Source organism: Arachis hypogaea, chromosome 10, assembly GCF_003086295.3.
Source record: "Arachis hypogaea cultivar Tifrunner chromosome 10, arahy.Tifrunner.gnm2.J5K5, whole genome shotgun sequence".
NCBI lineage: Eukaryota > Viridiplantae > Streptophyta > Magnoliopsida > Fabales > Fabaceae > Arachis > Arachis hypogaea.
The window spans coordinates 26,988,589-27,012,434 of NC_092045.1; the positions used below are offsets into that span (position 1 = coordinate 26,988,589).

At 34.6% G+C, this 23,846-nt stretch overlaps 3 protein-coding genes across 6 annotated transcripts; 2 read left to right on the forward strand and 1 right to left on the reverse strand.

The window, feature by feature from the left end:
* The first annotated feature begins 10,315 nt into the window (after window positions 1-10,315).
* On the forward strand, window positions 10,316-14,250 carry LOC112715428 (coronatine-insensitive protein 1). Its single transcript, XM_025767194.3, has 3 exons — window positions 10,316-11,398; window positions 12,425-12,896; window positions 13,188-14,250. Exons 1-3 carry the CDS (start codon window positions 10,923-10,925, stop codon window positions 14,001-14,003), a joined length of 1,764 nt encoding a protein of 587 aa, XP_025622979.1. The 5' UTR covers window positions 10,316-10,922; the 3' UTR covers window positions 14,004-14,250.
* A 1,344-nt stretch (window positions 14,251-15,594) lies between these two features.
* On the reverse strand, window positions 15,595-17,461 carry LOC112715429 (pentatricopeptide repeat-containing protein At1g77170, mitochondrial-like). Its single transcript, XM_025767195.3, has one exon. It carries the CDS (start codon window positions 17,305-17,307, stop codon window positions 15,955-15,957), a length of 1,353 nt encoding a protein of 450 aa, XP_025622980.1. The 5' UTR covers window positions 17,308-17,461; the 3' UTR covers window positions 15,595-15,954.
* A 2,232-nt stretch (window positions 17,462-19,693) lies between these two features.
* Window positions 19,694-23,152, forward strand: LOC112715430 (protein phosphatase 1 regulatory inhibitor subunit PPP1R7 homolog). 4 transcript variants are annotated; one of them, XR_003159681.2, is made up of 7 exons: window positions 19,694-20,343; window positions 20,471-20,701; window positions 20,789-20,935; window positions 21,068-21,210; window positions 21,306-21,420; window positions 22,607-22,754; window positions 22,847-23,152. XR_003159681.2 is itself a non-coding variant. In XM_025767196.3 (7 exons), the coding sequence occupies exons 1-6, from the start codon at window positions 20,050-20,052 to the stop codon at window positions 22,685-22,687; spliced, it is 1,011 nt and encodes a 336-aa protein (XP_025622981.1). In that variant the 5' UTR covers window positions 19,778-20,049; the 3' UTR covers window positions 22,688-22,720; window positions 22,847-23,152. The 4 variants fall into 4 exon arrangements, 3 of the variants coding, with proteins under 3 accessions (XP_025622981.1, XP_025622982.1, XP_025622983.1); XM_025767196.3 differs by having other exon boundaries at window positions 19,778-20,343; window positions 22,607-22,720; XM_025767197.3 differs by having other exon boundaries at window positions 19,782-20,343; window positions 22,607-22,720; window positions 22,799-23,152.
* The last annotated feature ends 694 nt before the right edge of the window (window positions 23,153-23,846 follow it).

Here is a 23,846-nt window from a genome sequence, read left to right on the forward strand (position 1 = left end):
CCTTACAATTGATGCTAGGAGGATAGTGCACAACCCCTAAGGCATGTATCTTATGAGGAATTGGACGGAATAACCCAAGACACATGTTTCCTTGATGATGACAATCACAAGTCAAGTTCTCTTAGTAATGAACTTGCATCTGCAAGTGAATTCTTTGAGATAGAAGAATCTTTCCTGAGTGAATACGAAGATGATGCAAAGGTAGACTTTTCTCAACCTCTCAGTTATGACTTAAGTGACGAGGAAGATAGTAGTGACTTTGATCAAAACATGGTTGGAATTGAAAATGTTTACAAAGAAGTGGAGGAATTCACAGAAGACCACAATGGAGTAGAGCTTGCAGAACCACCGAAAACACATATCCTAAGGCCATTACCACCCAATACAAACTTCAAGTGGGTAGAATCCTTAGCTTTTATCTTTACTTTTTCACTTGAATATGGTTTACTTGAAACAGATGGCCATCTTAGAGCTCTCTGCGGCTTTAAGAGCAAAAGGCAAATGACTCGCACTCAGCACTGGTATGCAAGATTCAATAAGGTTTCACACTTCAATTTAAGGTGCAAGGATTGGTGTCAAGCTCAATTGAAAGGATCTCGGAAGCTGTTTGGTCACTGCAGTGAGAATTCAGACTACTCACCACCCGGCTGGAAAAATGTAGATCAAGACAAAGACGGGTGTAGAAGAAACATTTGGGATCCTGGAATCTATTCTAACATTCAACACCCCGGGAGCCTGGAAACCTGTTTGAAACTGCTCAAAGGTTTTACGTACCTTGTTTGGGACCCTGGAGGATGCTGGCATTCCAAACACTAGTGGAGATTTCTGGACGAATTCAAGCACAAGCCACCATAGCAGGAAGCTAATCAAATGTCCAACTTAAGGACTTTAACTAAAAGTGCTAGGTGGGAGACAACCCACCATGGTATGATAGTTCCCTTTCTATTTTGCTTTGTTTTTGAATTTTGTTTGAACCTTGAATTTCTGCATAACATTCATTGCATTTTGCATTCTGCATACTGCATAAAAAAAAACACGCACGCGACGCGTCCGCGTCACAAGTGCGTTGGGAAGAAAATAAGATTGAACAGAGAGTCACGCGAGAGTGTGGCTGGAGGCGTGCCTTTGGCACAAATTGGTCCATGTGACCGCATCACTGGCGCGTCCATGTCATGTGGGAAAAACGCCTCCCACGCGTCCGCGTCACCCACGCGAACACGTGCCTCAAAATCGACGTAAAAAGGGTGTATGGCCGAAAGTTAAGCTAGAATTGGGCTGGACTCGTGCTAGAAGCACAAGCCCTGCCACGCGTATGTGTGCCCCACGCGTCCGCGCCATTTTCAAATTTAGATCATCCACACGATCGCGTCAACCACGTGATCGCGTCACCCAAAGTTTTGGCAAAATAAGTTTTTCACCAGAGAGTTGCGCGGCTGTGAGGCTGCACTCGCGCTGAAGGCACGAATCACTTCATGCGAACGCGTGACCCACGCGTTCGCATCACTTCATCGAAGCGCTATCCACGCGACCGCGTGCCCCACGCGCTTACGTCGCCTGCGCCGCACAGCTTATCCAAAACAGCCAAATATCTTATCTTTTCTTCCCTAAATCTAAAACTTTTCTTTCCCTTCTTATTTCTTTCTTCCCCCTTCCTCCTTCTTCCTTCTTTCTTCTTCCTTCTTTCTCCTTTCTTTTTTTATTTTCATGCATTTTTATGTTGGTGTTGGAGCTTTATTTGGATTTTACTTTATTATAACTGAGCTTGTGGATATTATAAGGATTGGTTTGACAATTGACATTTTAAATTTGGATCTCATATATATTTGGATTTATTACTTCCATTCCTCTTTTAACTCACAATACTTGTAATCCACATGTATTTGAGATTATCATTCACAATTGTCATCATACAAGTGCTCTTTAATCTAACTTATTTTAACAATTGATGCTTGACCTATGCTTCTCATGCCTTTACCTGCATGCTTTTACACATCTTGCATCTAATTGATTTAATATGCCTTGCTATATTTTCATTGATGTCCTAATTGCATGTAGTCGCGATCATGTATTTAAGACATTATCCCTTACCTTGGCACTGATTATCACTTGAACCTTCATCCTCCCGGTTCTAGCTATTTGAATTACATGTCCCTTTCCTTTCTCCCTTTTTTCAGGATGGCCACTAGAAAGGGTAAAGAGAAAGACTCTACTAAGAGCACCAGCTGAGGAACCACAACCCCTACCCACCTGTACAACTTTGCATGCACCGAGGACGGTGCACTCTTTAAGTGTGGGGAGGTCGATACCGATCTCCGTGGGTTAGTACCTTCCTGTCTCAACACCAACGTTTAAATTAGTTGTTGCATTTGCATGTTTGATTGATTTTGTGCATATATTACCATTACTTGGTTGAAGTAACATTTTCTTTTTCAAGAAAATTTTTATAACATTTCACTAATTTGAATTAAACTTTTTGAAAAACTTGTTTGAAAAAATATTATATTGGAACATGGTTTAGAGCTCGAACACACAAAACCAGTGAGATTTTGAGCCTATTTGATTTGTTGCATTTTATCAACCAATATATTTTATTTTTGTGTGTTATTCTCTCTAAAATTGTAATCTTTATCTTGCTTAATTCTATATTTTCATTGTTTGATGTATGCATGCACTTATATGATTGAGGCCTTGTTTCACTAAGCTTACATACCCATTGGCCTTACCCTTTCGTTATCCTTTGCAAACCAACTTGAGCCTATTTTACCCATTTGATTTTTACTTTAGCTCATTACTAACTCTAAGTGGAAAATAATAATGTCCTTAATTTGAATCCTTAGTTAGCTTAGACTAGTAAAAGTGCTCATGATTTAAGTATGGGGAAGTTGGGTTTGAAAATATTTGGTTTGAGTAATTGGGTATTGTATATTTTTGTGAAAATGTGCAAAATAATAGTTGAACACATATTATTGCATTCAATACTTTTTTCATATGCATTGAGAAAAACAAGAGAAAAAAATATAACAATAGAAAAAAAATAAAGAAAAGAAAAAAAGAGTGAAAAAGAAAAGAAAAAGAGCAATTAATAAAAGGGGACAAAATGTCCCAAAGTAAGTGTTGGTATCAATGCATATGTGCTGTACTCAAATTTAGGATGCATGAATATGTGAAAAATACAGTTAATGGGAAGTTAGATTCTGTATTTTAATTAAATGGATTGTCTTAAGTTAGGTGGGAAGTTTAGGTTAATTTAGGATTCAGATTTTAGTCCACTTGACCAAATACAATCCTACCTTGACCCTAACCCTATTACAACCCTTAAAAGACCTCTTGATTTGTGTATTGGTGCATTAAAGTTTTGTTGATTGTTAGATGAAGAGAAAGCCTTAGAAAGCAAGATTAGTAGAGAATTGAGAGAATCGAACCTTAAACACCTGAGCGATTAGAGTGCATACACTTCCGGTGAGGGTTCGATGCTCGATTCCTTGTTCCCGACTTTCATGAGCTATCTTCTTCTTGCAAGTTATTTGTACTTCGTTTTTATGATTTGAATTAGTGAAATCCAATTTATGTTTATCTTGGAGAGTTTGTTTACTTTTAACCGAGTAGGTAAAAGCATTTTGCATATAGCTGCATTCATATAAATAGGTTGCATTTCATACATCCCACCATTTTGCCTTCACTCTTATAGCTTCTCTTGAGCTTAGCATGAGGACATGCTAATGTTTAAGTGTGGGGAGGTTGATAAACCACTATTTTATGGTTTATCTTGTGCTCAATTGAGTGGATTTTATCAATCTTTCATACACTTATTCATACTAATTGCATGAGTTTACGTTTTCCTTCCGGATTTTGTGCTATGATTAAAAACATGCTTCTTTGGACTTATATTTGCTAATATTAATCCTCTCTTATTACCATTAGATGTCGTGATATGTGTGTTAAGTGATTTCAGGGATTACAGGGCATGAATGGCTCAGAGGATGGAAAGGAAGCATTCAAAAGTGGAAGGAATACAAGAAGTTGAAGAAACTGTTAAGTTGTCCAGCCTGACCTCTTCGCACTCAAATGATCATAACTTGAGCTACAGAGGTCCAAATGAAATGGTTTCAGTTGCGTTAGAAAGCTAACATTCAGGGCTTCGCAACGATATATAATTTGCCATAGCTGTCCCAAAGTTAGGTGACGCGAATCCGTAGATGACGCGCCCGTATTGCATCTGCAAAATCTCAATCCACGCAAACGCGTGGATGACGCCTCCGCGTCACTTTGCCGCGACCTGTACGAACCAGATTTCACAATCAACAATTTCTGGGCTGTTTCTGACCCAGTTCTCGGCCCAGAAAACACATATTAGAGGCTATAAAGTGGGGGAATCCATTAATTCATCATCAGACATTCATAATACACACTTTTCATAGTTTAGATGTAGTTTTTAGAGAGAGAGGTTCTCTCCTCTCTCTTAGGTTTTAGGATTAGGATCTCCTTTAGTCATTAGGATTGTTTCTTCGTACCAGGTTCAATAATTTATGTTTTTCTTCTATTTTTGTTCACTCTGAAGCTTTTATTTGTACTTGATTTATGTTGTCCAATTGGCTTATGAACTTTTCCATGTTAGAATTGACATCTCCATTCAATTTAATTTGAGGTATTCCAGTTATTTATGATTTTAATTTAGCTTTCTATATTCTTGGTTTTGGTTGATTAATTGGTAACTCTTGAGTTGTCAAACTCAGCAGTGGTTGAAATTGGCAGATTCTAATTTATCTAGATCGCTCTAAAGCTAGTCTTCCCATAGGGATTGACTAGGACTTGAGGATCAAGCTAATTAGTCTACTTGACCTTCCTTTGTTTAATAAAGGATAACTATGTGGGATTAAAACCCAATTCTCATCACACCTGATAAGGATAACTAGGATAGGAATTCCAATTCTAATACCTTGCCAAGAGTTTATTTTATTATTACTATTTTATTTTCTTATCATTTAACATACTTGTTCCTTACTTTCAAAACCCCCAATTTACAAGACTCATAACCAATAATAAGAACATACCTCCCTGCAATTCCTTGAGAAGACAACCCAGGTTTGAATACTTCGGTTATCAATTTATTTAGGGGTTTGTTATTTGTGACAACCAAAACGTTTGTAAGAAAGGACTCTTGTTGGTTTAGAAGCTATACTTACAACGGGAATTTATTCTGAATTCTAGACCATGCAAAAGTTCTCTCTTCACATACCAAGTAATACCTCAAGTGAGTAAAGATCGATCCCACGAGAATTGATGGATCAAGCAACAATGATTGAATAATTTACTTAGTCAGACAATCACAAAAGAATGTTTCAGGGTCAAACGCATTAAACAGTACTCAGAGAGATTACGAAAGCAAACGGTAAACAGATTGTGAAAAGCATGTGAAAAATCATTTAGGGGTTCAGAGATATTTATTTTTCCGAATTAATAATTCTTACCAACTACTTTAATCATGCAAGATTCAATTCATGGCAATTTTTAATTGATTAAACCCTAATTCCTTAGTGATTTAATAATCTCCTCTAACATAATCAACCGCCAATTCCTTGATCACTTAATTTAGATTAAAGGGTTAAGTCCAATTCTAGTTTATTAGCCACACAAACCCTAAATACCCAGAAATAAGGTGATTATATGTCACGTATCACGTTAAGTCCAAGTGATTAGAGAATTATGAGGAATTACTTTCAAGCTTTTATTCAAGTGAGTTAACTTTTTCAAGATTCAACAAGAATTCAAGTAGAAAAAGAGTTATCTTCCAATATACTCTAATTCCTAAAATGAAGAACGAAAGTAATCTTTGAATTTAAATCAATAAATTAATCAAAGTAGAATGACAATAGTGTTATTCCATAAAAATAAACAAAACTCCTTGATGTATGAGAATTTGCAATGGTTTGGATTTTTCAACTTAAAATAACTTTCGTTGCAAGTATAAACCAAACCGACAACCAACTCCCACCGTCAAATTTTAATCTAAAGATGTCACAATCAATACAAAATAACTGAGACTTTTAGTTTCCGAGTCGTCTTCCCTAGGAGTTGCATTGAAATGTTCAATTATTGGCTATGGGGGATTTGGGAGTTTTAATTGCAAGAGGCAAGAAATTAAAATGGCAAGAAAGTAAATGAGCAAACAATAACTAAATATCAAAAGCAATCAAAGGCAATTAATCAAGGAAAAAGGAAATTCAAATGCTAAGAAACCTCTTGGCATGGATTGAGAGCTAAGGTTACCTATCCTAGCCATTGATCACAAACACATGATGATTATGAAGAGTTAATCCTACTTAGTCAACTCTATTAATGGAAGACTTAGAGTTAATGGAAACCAAATTAACTAACTACTCTAATATATCAATCAAGAATGGACATCAATGACTCAAGGGTCACCAAAGTTCTCAATTCCAAGCCAAGAGTGAAGAAAAACTAGGCAAAAACTAAGCCAAGCATTTTATCAAACACTTGGTGTGCATGAAAATAAAATCATATTAAATTGCAATAATAATAAAATCTAAGGCTACCAAATACAAGAAAATAATAATAACAGCTTAATTAAATAACAATAAACATAAAAACATCAAATTGCATTAAATGAAATTAAAGTTAACAAGAGTGTTCATAAACTAAAATGACAAAAATGGAAAATTAACAAGAAGAACTAAGAGAATAAGGGTAATTAAACAAGGAAAAGTAAAAGAAACTACATTAAGACAAGAATTAAAGATGGAAATTAAAGAGAAGTTAAACTAATATCCCTAAATTCTAGAGAGAAAGGGGAGCTTCTCTCTCTAGAATGGGCCTACTACATGATACTAAGCTAAACCTAATCCCCCCCCTCTTCATTCCTCTTCACTTTGGCTTGAAATAGCTTCAGAAATAAGTTGGACTGGATTTTAGAGGCCCAGAATTCGTCCCCTGCGATTTGCAATTAATGAGCTCACGTGACAAGGGTCACGCATACGCACGGGTCACGTGTACACGTTACCTGGCAAAATTTATCCTCACGCGTACGCATCGTCATGAGCTTACACCTGAGCGTACGCACGGCTGCTGAATCTTTCAGACTCCATTTCTTCATGGTTTCTTCTCTTTTGCAAGCTCTTTTTCTCACTTCTTCAACTCATACTTGCCTTTGAAACCTGAAATCACTTAACAAATACATCAAGGCACCGAATGGGATTAAAGTGAATAAAATTTAGCAATTAAAAGGCCTTCAAAGCATGTTCTCACTTTCAAGCACAATTTAGGAAGAAATCATGAAACTATGCTATTTCAATGGATAAGTGTAAGAAAAGTTGATGAAATCTACCCAAATAGAGCAAATAAATATCATAAGTGGATTCATCACTCCTAACCTTTACAGAAGAGGTTTCGTTGCTCATGGCTCAGAGAAAACTAGGGTTCTAAAAGTGTGTAAAGTGCGAAATGAGGAAGAGAGAGGAGAAGAAAACCCGTAGGTCTGAATCTTTTCTCCATTTATATCTAACCTAATTATATTATTGTTCCATGTATTATCTACATTTATACAATTTTTTAGAAATTGTTTACTGTTCTATTTTAAATTCATAAGTTTATAAAAATGTAGATTTTCTAAAATTTAAACTAAAATACAAAAGTTAAATTTCTATTCTTATTCATTTTAATTTTTTTTTTGCTATTTTATTTGAATTCAAATGAGGATTTTTCTTTATTGATATTATGTTTTAAAATTAATATAGAATAAATAAACAATTGAATCAAGTTAATTGGATTTACTATAGATGTGCTGTGCAATAATAAAGCGCTATAATGGCTAATTCGAATTCAATATATTTGATTTATGTAGATATATTAAGCACTACTAATTTTATTTAATTTGATTTAGTACTAGAGGACCTAAATCGAATTCATTGAATTCAATTTATATAGATATATAAATGAAGACATACATGTAACGTTATTTGTTTTATGACTTTAGTATAATATTAGTATGTGTTTGATTTATGCATGTGTTTTACCCTAAAAAAATAATGATATTCAGTAATGATTTATATTTCTTTTACATAAATGTTATCATAAATAATTCTTTTATTTATAATTATATTAAAAAAATATCTATCCTAAAAGTATATGTTAAATTTATAAATTAAAAAAGTTTTTATTGAATATATAAAAAATCAATTATCTTGTGTACGCTAAAATTAGCCACCAAAATCAGTCACCAGTATAAAATACATGTTAAAATATAAATATATATTGAAAATAAATTAAACCACACATGTATTTATATACAAATATATTGATGGCTAATTTTAGTCGTTAATTTAGTATACAAATAATATCTTTAATAAAAAATTTAAGTTTGTAATGTATTTATTTTGTATTTTTTAAATAAAAATATTTAAAATTTTTTACTAATAATAAACTTGTTATGTGTTTTTAGGACATATATTAGCTAAATTCTTAAAAAAATAATTATCTTAGATATATGTAAAAAATAATCAGATATACATATAAAATATCGGGCACGCTACACATCCATGTAACCATGTAACCAAGTTGGCCCAAGTCCAAATAGAGTCACGCACATTAATGACGAGTGAAAACACGCGCTCAAAAACCCTTCGTTACTTCGCGCTCATTACGAAAAAACGTTACTTCTTTCTCAACACAAAACTGCTCTTTCTCTTCGAATCTCTCTCAAAATCACTCAAACTTCAGTCACGTTCTCTGCGAAAACCACTACTGGAGAAGAATCGCGAGAAGATTTGGCAAGGAACAACCAAAAACGAACGAAAACAGCAACAGAGATTCGCCTTGCTCTTCCTTCTCATTCTCCTCCTTCTTTTTTGTGTTCCTTCTTCTTCACGTGTTTTCTCCTTATCTTCATTCTTTTGTTGTTATTGGTGCTGTATTTTTTTTCTTTTCCTCTTTCTCTCCCTGGTAAAGAAGCAGTAAAAGGTGAAGAGGAAGAATTTTAAATTATGCAGAACAGAAATGAACCGAAATAGCCAACTCCACTGAACCGAACATCATTCATGTGCTGAATAAAACATCATAAACATTTAATCATCAAAGAAAAATATTTCTACATGCACAAGGACTCAATTGAACACACTAACAATCAAGTAAATCAAAATGAGTAACTCCACTGAACTGAGCAACATTCATGTGCTGAATAAAATGTCATAAACATTCAATCATCAAAAATAGTATTTTTTCATGCAAAAGAAGTCAACTGAACACATAATAATCAGGTGAACCGAAATGACCAACACCACTGAACCGAACACCAATTATGTGCTGAATAAAATGTGATAAACATTCAATCAATAAAAAAATATTTCTGCATGCACAAGGACTCAACTGAATACATTAACAATCAAGTGAATCAAAATGAGCAACTCCACTTAACCGAGCAAAATGTTAGTGTCGTTGGTGAAGAAGCACAAGCAGAAGAAGAACCTACGTGCGCGAATTTGAAAGAAGAAGAAGGAGGAGGAGAAATACTATTCTTGTTGATTGAAAGTTGATCACCATTTATTCACCACATGAACATTGTTCGGTTCGGTGGCCTTTGTGATTTTGATTCACCAAATCAATGTTTTTCAGTTCGGTGGCCTCCTTTTACTTTATTCAGTGTTTAAGATTATTGCGATAGCATGCAGCAATCATTTCCTAACTGTCTCAGCGTAATAACCTCATTCAACTGATTTGAAGTTGAATCATTCATTATTTCCATTCAGAAGTGTAGATCGAAGAAGAAAACGAAGAAGAAGAAGAACGATGGAGCTTATTACGTTGAATTCAATGCAGATCAATAATGAAGAATACGAGCAGAGAAAAAAAACGCGAACAGTGGAGAATGACGAATTTTATTAGGTTGAAGAAGAAGAAGAAGAAGAAGAAGAAGAAGAAGAAGAAGAAGAAGAAGAAGAAGAAGAAGAAGAACGCGAACAGAGAAGAAGAAGAAGAACGAAGATGCGAGAAGAGAACAAAATTTACGTTATATGAGATGCGTGCATAACAAACGCGTAAGGGGATTGGGGAGGCGCGTCTGATTGAAATTACTTGGATAGCTGAAAAAATTACATGAATGTAAATTTTTTGATAAAATATATATTATAAATAATTTTGTGATTAATTTTTGTTGTATAGATAGTATTTTGTTAAAAAATTTTACAAACATTGAGTTTCATTTTCTTTAACGAAATGCCAAGATTAAAAAAAAAAAAAACTATTAGGTAAACAAGCTCCACTCATGGAGAGCTCTACAAATTAACCCTTGTTTAATGGGACGAATGAGTTCATCAGATTTCAAATGTACAAGTTAGTTAAATTCAAGACCCAAAAAAAAAATTCGTTAAATTCAAAAAATAAATAGATAAGTGGATAAATTTGGGAACAATTTTTGCCGTTTCAGATTGTCTTTCGTCCTGGCTAGAGTCCCCCACCACCACCATCCCATCAGCACCACCACATACTGACCCCACCATTTTCCACTCTCTCCCAACACAAAGCACAAACACACTCATCAAATCACCATCATCATCATCAACAACAAAATTTCTTTTCTCTTTCTCTTTCCCTTTCCCTCTTTACATTCACTTAACCCAGAAAACACTACCCTTTCTCCGTTTCCCCCTCTTCACCTTCTAAATTAGTAACCATTTTCTTTAGCTTCCCTTTCGATCCAAAACACTCAAATCAATCGTCACCGTCCGATTCCTTTCACCACAGAAATATCAACCATCCCCGCCATGTCCAAACACATCCAATTCTCACTCTTCACACTTCAACCCTCTTCTAACACACTCACCCTGACACCATAGTCTTTTCTGACTTCTCTTTTTTTAAGAAAAGAAAAATAAAAAAGTTCTCCAATTTTTGGAGACTCTCAACCGATCTCGATGGAGGAAAGGAGCGTGAGGAGGACGCGCCAGGTGGACGTGGTGATGGACTGCGTGATTCCGTACATCGATGACCCGAAAGACCGCGACGCCGTGTCTCAGGTGTGTCGGCGGTGGTACGAGCTCGATTCCATGACACGTAAGCACGTCACCATCGCGCTATGCTACACCACCACGCCGGACCGCCTCAGGCGGCGGTTCCCTCACCTAGAGTCTCTGAAGCTGAAGGGGAAGCCTAGGGCGGCGATGTTCAACCTCATACCGGAGGATTGGGGCGGTCACGTGACGCCTTGGGTGACGGAGATCTCGCAGCACTTTGGATGCCTCAGGAGCCTCCATTTCCGGCGCATGATTGTTAAGGACTCCGATCTTGAGGTTCTTGCTAAGTCACGTGGTCACGTGCTTCAAGCTCTGAAGCTTGATAAGTGTTCTGGTTTCTCCACAGATGGCCTTTTCTTTGTTGGCAGGTTTTGCAGGTATGCTTCCACGTTTCAGTTTCGCATATTACTGTAGCATGATAATTTTCAAGGTTTAAGCGCAAAAAAAGTAAAAAAAAAATGAAAAATAAAAGAAGAAGAAGAAGAGAAAAGAAAAGAAAGAAAGTGTTTTACATAACTTATTTATGAGGATGATGATTTGATATGTGTAATGAATATTCAATAATATATCATATTAATTAATCTAGGCTTATCATTATCATGATTTTTAATTAAAAAAAAATCAATATTGATGTTGCTTATTTGCATAATATAACTTGGTTAGTTTTGGTTGTGAATTATAAGGTTGTTAGATGAATGAATATACTTAAAGTAGTGAGTTGACTTGAGAATTGCGATCATTACTAATTGGCAAATTGGCATGTTCATGTTGTTCCTACGTGAGTGTGTGTTTAGGGTAACTTTGTTTGGTTGTTTAGTTGGAGGATTCTGGTGGGGAGTGGTTAATGATTCTAATAAGTAACTGATAGCCGCTACCTATGCGATTGATGGAAGTGTTTTGGGGTGTTTCAGTCATTTTTCTGTTAGTACTTTCCATTATACATGTATTGCAAGTCTTGTCTGATTTTTCATGAATTTTCTATGATGAAAGTAGCAGCACCCAGTGTTGTGCCTCAACTATCTAATGCAGCTTTCTACATTATCTATTATGGTTTGTAGGTGTATTCATTGTGTGGCAGACATGGCAACTCTAATTTCATTTTAGTCCTGGTGTCAAGTGAATTCTTTTGTAACTTATATGATAATCTTCCATAATATTTAGTGATTGGAGCGTTAAACTGAAATAGCTTGTTCATGCTGGTAGAGCTTCAATCCTTCGAAAACATTTTTAAAGTTTAATTGATTGATTGATAATTGATGGGATAATAAGTAGGATGAATTTCTTATATCCATCAACTAAACATCTATTGACCAATTTTTGAAAGAATTTTCGGCTGATATCATTTGAAATGTATGCCTGCAGAATTTGAGTGCATCTCTAAATTTAAATTTTGCATTTGGCAGGAATTTAAGAGTCTTGTTTTTGGAGGAAAGCACAATTGTTGAGAAAGATGGTGAATGGTTGCATGAGCTTGCTTTAAATAATACGGTTCTTGAGTCACTCAATTTTTACTTGACGGAAATTGCGGCTGTAGGAATTCAGGACCTTGAACTTATAGCCAAAAATTGCCCCAACTTAGTCTCCGTGAAAGTTACTGATTCCGAAATCTTGGATCTTGTGAACTTCTTTCGCTATGCTACTTCTCTAGAAGAATTTTGTGGAGGTGCCTATACTGAGGAACCAGATAGGTACAATGCTGTAACATTACCAGCCAGGTTATGCCGATTGGGTTTGACAAATATTGAAAGCAATGAGTTGCCAATGGTGTTTGTTTATGCATCCATACTAAAAAAGTTGGACCTCATGTATGCAATGCTGGATACAGAGGATCATTGCAAGTTAATTGAAAAGTGCCCCAATTTGGAAGTCCTCGAGGTAAATTCCAGAATGCTTGTTCTTTGAAAAGCTCATAATTTACCTGTCTACTTCTCTAATGTTCACATGTGTATCGTGCATAATTACATATGTATGCTCCCCGAGCAATCATTAATATGTTTGCATATATTGATTTGAAATTGCCACATCTACCAAAGGAAACTTGAAAACTATAAGACAAATCAATTTATACGGTTTAGAGCTTAAGACATTACATTATTTTGAACAAATAGAGCTTCATTTAAAATATTTCCTTTGGTCTTTAAAATTGATATCTTTGCTTATGAACAGTCAAGAAATGTAATTGGAGATAGAGGATTGGAGGTTCTTGCTCGCTGTTGTACAAAGTTAAAAAGGCTTAGGATTGATAGAGGTGATGATGATCAAGGAATGGAAGATGAAGATGGTGTTGTTTCCCATAGAGGATTAACTGCTTTGGCACAGGGATGTCCAAAACTCGAATATTTGGCTGTTTATGTATCTGACATCACAAATGCATGTTTGGAACAGATTGGGACTCACTTGAGAAACCTTTGTGATTTTCGCCTTGTCCTGCTTGATCATGAAGCAGAAATAACCGATTTGCCACTTGACAACGGAGTAAGGACTTTACTTATGGGTTGTAACAAGCTTAGAAGATTTGCTCTTTATCTCCGACCCGGGGGCTTGACCGACCAAGGTCTTGGCTACATTGGGCAATACAGCCAAAATGTAAGATGGATGCTACTTGGCTATGTTGGACAGTCCGATGCAGGGCTTTTGGAATTCTCTAAGGGCTGTCCGAATCTCCAGAAACTCGAAATGAGAGGCTGTTCCTTTTTTAGTGAGCGTGCACTAGCCATTGCTGCAATGCGCCTGGCTTCTCTTAGGTACTTGTGGGTGCAAGGCTATGGTGCCTCTTCTTCTGGACGCGATCTTTTGGCTATGGCTCGCCCCTTTTGGAATATCGAGTTGATTCCTTCTAGACATGTGGCGGTAAATAATAATCCGGAAATGCCAGTAATCATTGAGCATCCGGCTCACATTCTTGCATATTACTCTCTTGCGGGGCAAAGAGATGATTTTCCGGATAGCGTTGTACCTTTGGAATCCACGGTATGTGCATAAACCTTTTCTCACTCATCTTTCCCCTTTCCAAGTTTGGCTTGTAACAACTTGCTCTATTTGTAGTATCAGGGGTTTTCATTTTTCACTGCAGTTCCTAGACAATAGTCTTTCAGTAAGGTTGTCTTCTTTCTTGTAATTTTGAAACTCTTCTACCGTTCTACTGTTCTACCAACTCAGTAATTCGGTTCCCTCTTAGCTGACGATGCTCAATTTTGTGAATAAGATGATGCAAGAGTTAATTTTTCCATTTGAACTCTTAATCAGACCTTTAATTTAATCTAATAAATAGCATACAAGATGTTAGTATGTTAGTATGTTACCAATGTATGATTTGGTTGACTATCTTGGATTTTGATTGGATACACAGAATATTCCGGCCAATAAGAATGAGACAAAAAGCTAGAATTTTCTACGAAAATTTGGCAATTGAAACAATTATATAACGACGAAAGTTTTTACATCACGTCTATAATAAGTTCAAATCATAGTTCAAATGATTGAAATTTTGAATACGTTAATATTTTCTAATGAGAAGAGACCACTCATAGGACACTTATTTTTACGAGATCTACAATAAAATTAATCATGTTTTATTTTTTTTTTATTTTTGGGTCAGAGAATATGTTCTAATTAAAATAGGTAATTTTTTAATTTAAACTATGAGAAGTTTGGTTTCAAAAAAAAAACTCGACACATTAAACTTAAAGGTAAATGTTATTATAATAGAAAACTAAGGAAACAAACAAATAAAATAGAAACTAAAGTACTCAACAAAGGGCTACCATAGTGAGTTTAAATTGAATACTTTTGACTTATAAAACACACAAGAAAAAAATGATGAAATCTCATGAGCTTTTAATTTTTCAAATGTTTTTTTTTATAGATGCTAATTTTTTTTATATGAAAAAAATATTGGTGTTTTTGTTGAAAATAGAATTATTTGGTGTAATTACATATGGGTGGATTTTGCAGGTGGAGAGTTAACATGCAAGATGCGTGTTGCAATATAAAGGGTTGAACATTTGTTTTTGCACTTTCACAATACTGTAATACACTTTAAAGATCAATATTCAGCTAAAACATTATCTTCATCACCATATTAAAAATAATTTCTGCATTTTTCGTTTGTGGGATGGAACACTTTCATAGTTTCATAATTTTCTTTGGTGGAATAGAATCAAGTGAAGAATGAAGATATTTATTAAATTTAAAGAAGAATGTGTATTTTTTGCTTTAAAAAAAAAAGGTAATCTTTACTCTTCATCTTAAAAAAAAAAAAGTAATCTTTACTCTTCATCAACACTGTACTCTTCATCTTCACTCTTCACTCTTCACCGTAGCATTACCTGACACTTACATATCGATGATAAATTGATAATCGGACTAGTGACCATCTTTTAACTAGTGACCATCTTTTACCCTAAAATCCAAACATCAGTTCGTTCTCAATTTATCATCAGCAACCTTTGATATTTCTTATTCTTCGTGAGCACTGCTATTGGCTAGCTTGGCTTCTTGCATAATAAAGTCTCTTTTCCCTTTCTTTTTATCCATAATAAAGTGAATGTATTTTTTCTTCACACATTACAGATTGGGCAAATCACTATCTTTCTCAGTCCTCAGTTACAAATCCAAAATTTAATTTCTGACTTCTTAAAATAAAAAGCTTATCAATTCTGTAATGAACAACAGACAAATTATATAACAAAGTTTCCCTCCTTCCTAAATAAGCTATCTATCCTAAATTCATTCTTCGCCTGGCCTTAAGCTCCTAACACAACAAATACTCGTCAATGTTATGGTACTATCTTTGGTTTCGAGCATATCCCCAGAAATTAAGAAAAAAAAAATCATAAGAAGAAAGGGCAAAATTTCAAGTCATGAACCATACAAAACAAAAGTTGAAGTGACCGAAAAATTCCCAATGCCAAATTAATTTATTGTTGAATCCTCAATTTGAATTTGTTGTGAGGCTATAACCAGGAACCTTAGCAAGCTTTCCTTCTTTCATGAAAGATCTTATTCTCTCCACCTCCTTCCACAATCCGTGATTTGCATAGATATTGCACAATACCACATAAGCACCATCATTCCAAGGTTCCAATTCTTGCAAATGCTTAGCTACCCATTCTGCCATATCCACGTTCCCATGTTTTTCACATGCACCCATCAAACACCCCCATACTATAGAATTTGGCTTCATAGGCATCTCCTCCACCATTTTTCTAGCCTCATCAAGCAATCCTGCTCGACCCAACAGGTCTACCATGCATCCATAGTGTTGCATTTGGGGTGTTATTCCATAAACATTCTTCATCATATCAAAATAGTATCTTCCCTCTTGAACTGTCCCACCATGCACGCAAGCACTGAGTACTCCAATAAAAGTCACATAATTCGGATTTACTCCTGCCTTTATCATACACCAGAAGCAATCTAGTGCTTCCTTAACATGTCCATGCATCCCATATCCTACAATCATGGATGTCCATGACGAAACATTTCGATCCTCCATTGATGCAAAAATTCTATATGCCAAGTCCATCCGGCCGCACTTTCCATACATGTCAATCAGCGAATTCAACAACAAAATATCCGTCTTCTCCGAATCCTTAGCCTGTAAAACACATTTGTGCAGCTGGATTGCCAAATTCAAGTCACCAATGCTCCCACAAGCTGATGTCAAGCTAACCATGGTGACACCGTCTGGCACAAACCCATGTCTCCTCATATTGATAAACATGTCTATTGCATCCTGGGCAAGCCCAGCCTGCGAAAGGCCACCTATTATGGCATTCCAAGAACCAAGCTTCGGTTGAGGATTTTCATCAAACACCTTACGTGCACTTCCAAATTCACCAGCTTTACAATACAAACCCAAGAACCCTGTTTCACAATACTCGTTGGATTGCAAACCAAGCTTCACGGCAACAGAATGCAGCTGCTTTCCAAGCTCAACAGCAAAACACTGACACACAGCCTTAAGAACAATGGGCATGGTATAATGATCGGGCAAAACCCCTGCTCGAAGCATTGCAACATGGATGTGAAGTGCCTTGCGTGGAGCATCTAATCTAACATAGGCCCTGATGACATTGTTCCAATTAAAAGGTGCAGGATTTGATTCGAGAAAGTGGGTTGTTAATACATGGGCATATAGTTGGTTCAGTTGACGTATCCCACTACAATTAGACAGCTGGGTAGCTACCAATGCTACAACATCGTTTTCGTGTTTTGTTGTTGCAGAAAAACAACGAGAAATGAAAGCAAAAATGGAACCTTTGAGATGGAACAACCTTGGCATTACAGCATTAGCCAAGTTTGAATCCAAATCATAAGATATGTAGTTTTGTATAGTTTTGTTTTTCCTCTGTAAACTGTGGTGCACAAACCTCAGGCTTCTTACACAGTTCCGAAGCTCTTCCGCCTTCCAGTAGTAAAAGGGTCAAATGAATGGCATAGTTACAGCGGCCTTGTGGCAACCACAAAATAAGAAAAATAAGTTAGGTCCATATCTTAAAACTTTTTTATTTTGTTTTAAATAAATTACTATATAATTTTAAGTTTTTAACCATCTTTTTATTAAATTTTTCACTGAAATAAAATAAAAAATATAATTATTTTTTAAAATTTATTTTTTTAACTTTAATTTTTTAAATACGATTTTTTTTATTTAAAACAAATTCGTCGGTAAGGCGAACTCTATAAAAGATATAAAATTTGTCGGGAGTATGGCAAACTCGCTCTAACTTCAAATAAAAAAATTGTATTTAAAAATTAAAATAAAAAAATAATTATTTTTTATTTTATTTTAGAGAAAAATTATCTCTTTATTTGATATTTATATAAATAAAAATATCATATATTTATATAATTTTAGAATAATTATTTAGAATAAAAAAAATTAACAAGAAAGACAATTTTATATATATATATAAAATAAAACTTTACATTTAAGTCATAATTCTAATGAAATTCAACTAAGTATTTTAAATTCATACGTGCACATTTTAGTTTAAATTCACGTACGTAGATTCTTCTTTTTTGTGTCTTCTTTTTTTTTTCTTTTTCGTTATCGTTCTCTTTCGTTATCGTTATCAGCAACAACACTAATATTTTTGCTAACATCTTTATTGGTTCTTATTTTCTCTAGTGCCATTATTATATAATTTCGGTTCATTTCTTAGTTTATTTGAGGTTCATTTGAATTCAGAAATAAATTCAACATATTTTTGTTGATGATTGAATTTTTTTTAATGTTTTGTTCAAATCTAAACTAATTTTGGTTCATTTGTAAATTAATTGAGGTTCACTTGATGCTGCTATTAACTATTAACCAAATTTTTTATTCCTTAAGAAATTTCAATTCATTTCTTAGTTTAATTTAGGTTCACTTGGTTTCATTTTATTTGAATTTGCTAAACTTATTCATACGTAGTTGTTTAGTTAGTTTTTGTTCAAATATAAACTAATTTCGGTTTATTTATAAATTAATTGAGGTTCACTTGATGTTGTTGTTAAGTATTGATCAAATTTTTTGTTCTTTAAGAAATTTCGATTCATTTCTTAGTTTAATTTAAGTTAATTTGGTTTCGTTTCACTTGAATTTGCTGAACTTGTTCATGTGTAGTTGTTTAGTTAGTTTTTGTTTAAATCTAAACTAATTTCAGTTCATTTGTGAATTAACTAAGGTTCACTTGATGCTGCTGTTAAATATTGACCAAATTTTTTATTCCTTAAGAAATTTCAATTCATTTCTTAGTTTAATTTAGGTTCATTTGGTTTCGTTTCATTTGAATTTGTTGAACTTGTTCATATGTAGTTGTTTAGTTAGTTTTTGTTCAAATCTAAACTAATTTCGGTTTATTTATAAATTAATTGAGGTTCACTTGATGTTGTTGTTAAGTATTGACCATATTTTTTGTTCTTTAAGAAATTTCGATTCATTTCTTAGTTTAATTTAAGTTCATTTGGTTTTGTTTCGCTTGAATTTGCTGAACTTGTTCATGTGTAGTTGTTTAGTTAGTTTTTGTTAAATCTAAACTAATTTTGGTTCATTTGTGAATTAACTGAGGTTCACTTGATGCTGCTATTAAATATTGACCAAATTTTTTATTCCTTAAGAAATTTTAGTTCATTTCTTAGTTTAATTTAGGTTCATTTGGTTTTGTTTTATTTGAATTTCTCCTCCTTATCTTTCGCTTCTTTACTTCTTCTTTTTCATCTTTTTTTAATTTTATTTTCTCAAAATTCTTTTTGATTTACTTTCTTGAGAGGAATAAAACCAAAAAAAGAAACGCGAAAAAGAAAGAGGAGGAACACGAAAAAGAAGGAATAGAAATTCAAAGAAAGAAGAGGAGAAACGCAAAAAATAAGGAGGATGAGGAAAGAAATGCGAAAAGATTTATGTAATTGAAGTGTGTATTCAGACTCCACTAATAAAACTGATTTTTGTTAAATTTATACTAATTTAATTGGATTTATTTATCAAAAAGACTTGAACATGTAAAAGGAGTCCAAAAAATGATAGACAAGCTCATCTATTTTTTGTTTAAATCGCAAGTTATACAAACTAAGTTTAATTAATCAACTTTTAAATGAGTTGTGATTTTATACTCTACTCATTTTTGTTTTAATCGCAAGTTATATTTTTTTTGGTCAAGTAGATTGGATAACACTCAATCTTAGGTACAACATATATCCATACACTCCTCGTATGTTTACCAATTTTTTCTCTTCGATTATAGTTAGTAGAAGTTGAGTCCGAAACCTTTGAGATGAAGAGGGGATGGAATGTGTGTGAGCTACGGCTCATTCAATCGATTTGTGTAAAAGGTATGCTTACTATCGAAAGGCCAGTTTCTGGGCTTGGAAAAAATATTATTGGGCTGGACATAACGGCCGAATACTCTGACTTCCTCTTTTCTGTTCATCAATTAAAAGCAAAACAATGTTCTTGACAAAAAATAATTAAATAAAAAAACAATGTTTTAGTTGAGCGTAAGCTGCAGTAAGAGGGCTGAAAATATTCGTGGCCGAGAAAAGAATGGCGGACGAAACATCGTCGGAGGTGGAAGCATCATCGGCCGGAAGGGATGGGGAGGAAGGGGATCCTTCAGCGACGGTGCTGGATCTCACGAGCTGCCAGATGCACGACCTCGACTCGGTCGAGTTACCCCCTAACCTGACCGAGTTGGACCTCACAGCGAATCGTTTGTCGTCGTTGGACCCTCGCATTGGGAACCTCTCTCATCTCAAGAAGCTCTCTTTTCGTCAGAATCTCATCACAGACGACGCCGTTTTGCCCCTTTCTTCCTGGAACGCTCTCTCCGATCTCCAGGTACTCTCTCTCTCTCTCTCTCTCTCTCTCCCCATTTAGGGTGAAATTGGGCGTCAACTTAACCTAATTGAGTTTGGCGTGTAAATTTACGTGGAATTGGAATAATCGGGTGTGGTGCAATACGTAGGAGCTTGTGCTGCGGGATAATCAATTGAGGAAGATTCCTGATATGAAGATATTTAAGAGCCTTTTGGTTTTCGATGTTTCCTTCAACGAAATCAACTCTCTTCATGGCTTGTCCGCTGTCTCCAACACCCTCAAGGAGCTCTATGTCTCGAAGAATGAAGTTCCTAAGATTGAAGAGATTGATCACTTCCTTGACTTGCAGATTCTTGAACTCGGTTCCAACAAGTTGCGGGTTAGTTAGTTACTTAGTTGGTTCGTGGCATGTACTTGAACTGTGCTGTGATTGATTGATTGATTTTGATTTCGATTTTTGGTTCAGGTGATGGAGAATCTGCAGAACTTGACGAATTTGCAGGAGCTGTGGCTTGGCCGGAATCGGATTAAAGTTGTAAACCTATGTGGTCTCAAATCCATCAAGAAGCTTAGTTTGCAAAGCAATCGCCTCACTTCGATGGCAGGATTCGAGGTATTGCATCAAGCAAAATTTTTTAGTTTAGCGAAGAGTCATTACTCAAACTGAAACTTGTTTATGACACGTTTTCTTTTCCTCATTGTTTTAATTTGAAGTTAATATCTTTGGATCGTGTTTTGGATTTAGGGTTGCGTAACGTTAGAAGAACTATACCTGAGCCATAATGGTATCACAAAAATGGAAGGCTTGTCTTCTCTGGTCAACCTTCGGGTTTTAGATGTATCATCAAATAAGCTAACCTCTGTGGATGACATTCAGAACCTCACAAAGTATGTATATACCTTCATTTTTTACACAATATAATCCTTGGTAGTTGCTAGCCTTATGTTCTTAATTTTATTGCTCCTTTTAATCTACTATACAGATTAGAAGATTTGTGGCTGAATGACAATCAAATAGATTCGCTTGAAGGGATTGCTGGGGCTGTTGCTGGTTCAAAAGAAAAGCTTACCACTCTCTACCTAGAAAATAACCCATGTGTATGGTTTAGTATTTCAGCCTTACAAGTTTTGGTGGAAATTGGGTCTGCCTTTTTTTTTCTGTCACAGTTGTCTTGTCTATACTTTCAACAACTTCGAATTATTTTTTAAAATTTATATTTTTAGAATTTTTATATAGTTATATTTACTCGTATATAAATATAAATTCCTGCAATAAATGAATAACTGTCATTGCTCCTCTCGTTTAAGAATTATGTTTTTCTCTTAAATTTATATTAATTACATATATTGTGTTATAGCATATCATGTCGCTAGAACTGAAAGTGAGTCAAGCTAGCTCGAACTCGACTCGTTAACAGCTCAAGAAGCTGAGCTTGTGGGCCGAGCTTGAGCTTGAATTTGAGCTCATATATTAAATGAGCCGAATTTGAGCTTGGGTAAGCTCAACTCACTGGCTCGATTATATATGCATATAAAGTTATAACTATATATTACTTGTTATAATTATTTATATTAGTACATATATTATGTATTTTATACTTTTAATTTATAATTATAATATATAATTTCAAACATACAACTATAACATTCACGTTTGTTAAATATATGAAGGTGTATTGTTTTTAATGTTTGTCATATCTGAATTGTAATATCTTTATTTATTTTATTGTAGGTCGAATGGATAACAGGTCTAATTAAATTATTTATGATAAAAGAAAGCAACATATTTATATATTAATGTTTTGCTAACAAATTTGTTAGTCATCTTTTATATATGATTTTGATAGAGCACATAAATTATAATTGATAGATATACCATATATATAATTGATAGATTATGAATGAGTCGAGTCGTGAGCCAAGCTTAATTTTTATTAGTCGAGCTTGGCTTGGTCTGACGTGACTCAGCTCGGATCACTTCTAGCCCTACATGTCGGATAGTTTCTGAACATTGTCATATATTCGTATGTCTATGGCATATCCATATCACTTGTCAGTGTCCATGTTTCATAGGTTGCTCTTCTATGTGAATATGGTTTTTCCTTTCCCAATACAATGTATCATCTCTTTACTTTTTCCACACGCACATACTCACATCCCCAGCTCAATTGTAGATTCTGAGTAATGCTTTCCTTATTATCACTATTTATCCTTTTTTCCCCTTCGCAGTTAAATGAACTATATAACTATTTATGTAAGAACTAATCCTTCCGTTGTCATGCAGGCTAAGACACCCAACTATACTGCCATCCTGAGGGAGATCTTCCCCAACATCCAACAAATTGATTCTGAAATATTCTCTTAGAAGTTTTTTGGCTTTAAGCTTTTTCGGAAATTGGTAGCCTTTAAACTTTGTCGCTTCACATTCATTTGTAAGTTATATATATTCAATGAATGGTTAATAGCTGCATTTTAGATTGCAGATTTTGTTGATATCTTTGATGCCTTTCTGTCATGCATGCAGATCCTGGTTTGAAAGATTGATGATTTGGCTGTGTCCACCTGAAGAGCATATGCGTAACAGTCATTGGACAAGTTTATGTGGGATTACTATTGTTTACTACTTACGAGTAAAATGAACATGCTTGTTATATGTTTCTTGTTTTGCGGAACACTCTTGTTTTATCATGTTTATGTAGCAGACAATTTTTTGAGTAACGTTTTCTTTTGCTGTGTTAATGTTATATCGAGCTACCTCACCTTATAAACAGGAGGATGTAATTTAATGATCGTCTTTCAGATTCATTGAAAATTATCCATAGCAAGTAAATATTTGTCTTCTGTAGTATCCATTCAGCATACTAGTATTATATCATATATGCAGACAATTATTACATGTTTAATTTATGCTAGTTAGATTTTGGTTGGCAAATTCTAATTCTTTTAAGGAACTTGGAAGTGTCATCGGCAAAACTCGTAATAGCTTGAATGGTTCTACTGATTCCATTGACGAGATGTTCAACAGGTTGAGGGAAATGCTTGAAGCTGAGACTTGCCGAACCATTGAACGAGAAACTTTTTAAGTCTTCCTCTATCATAGCAGAAACATTAACGAAACTAACAATGGCCCTTTGGCTCTTTCTTGTACTGATGATTATATAATCTCCAAGTACTGATCTTGTTCTTCAAGAAAAGGTTCAATCCTAGTTACTGAAACTTTATGTCATCCTTCTCCATGAGTTCAAAACTCTGTTAAATGGGTCACCGTCCACCTCTCCAAAACCTTCAATTCCATACTGAGGCACTTGTAAGGTCATTTTCCTTAGTATTGCAGATCATATCATCATATCAAAAGAAAATCTTGTCATCATGTGCTTTGAATAACTTTATTTTGGTTCTGAATTGATGCTATGCAGTAAATATATACCATAGCCAGATTTGATATTTTTTATTAACATTCTTTATTCGAGCTCATAAGATTAATCATTTTTAATATAAAATCTCTGTAATGACATTTATTTTTT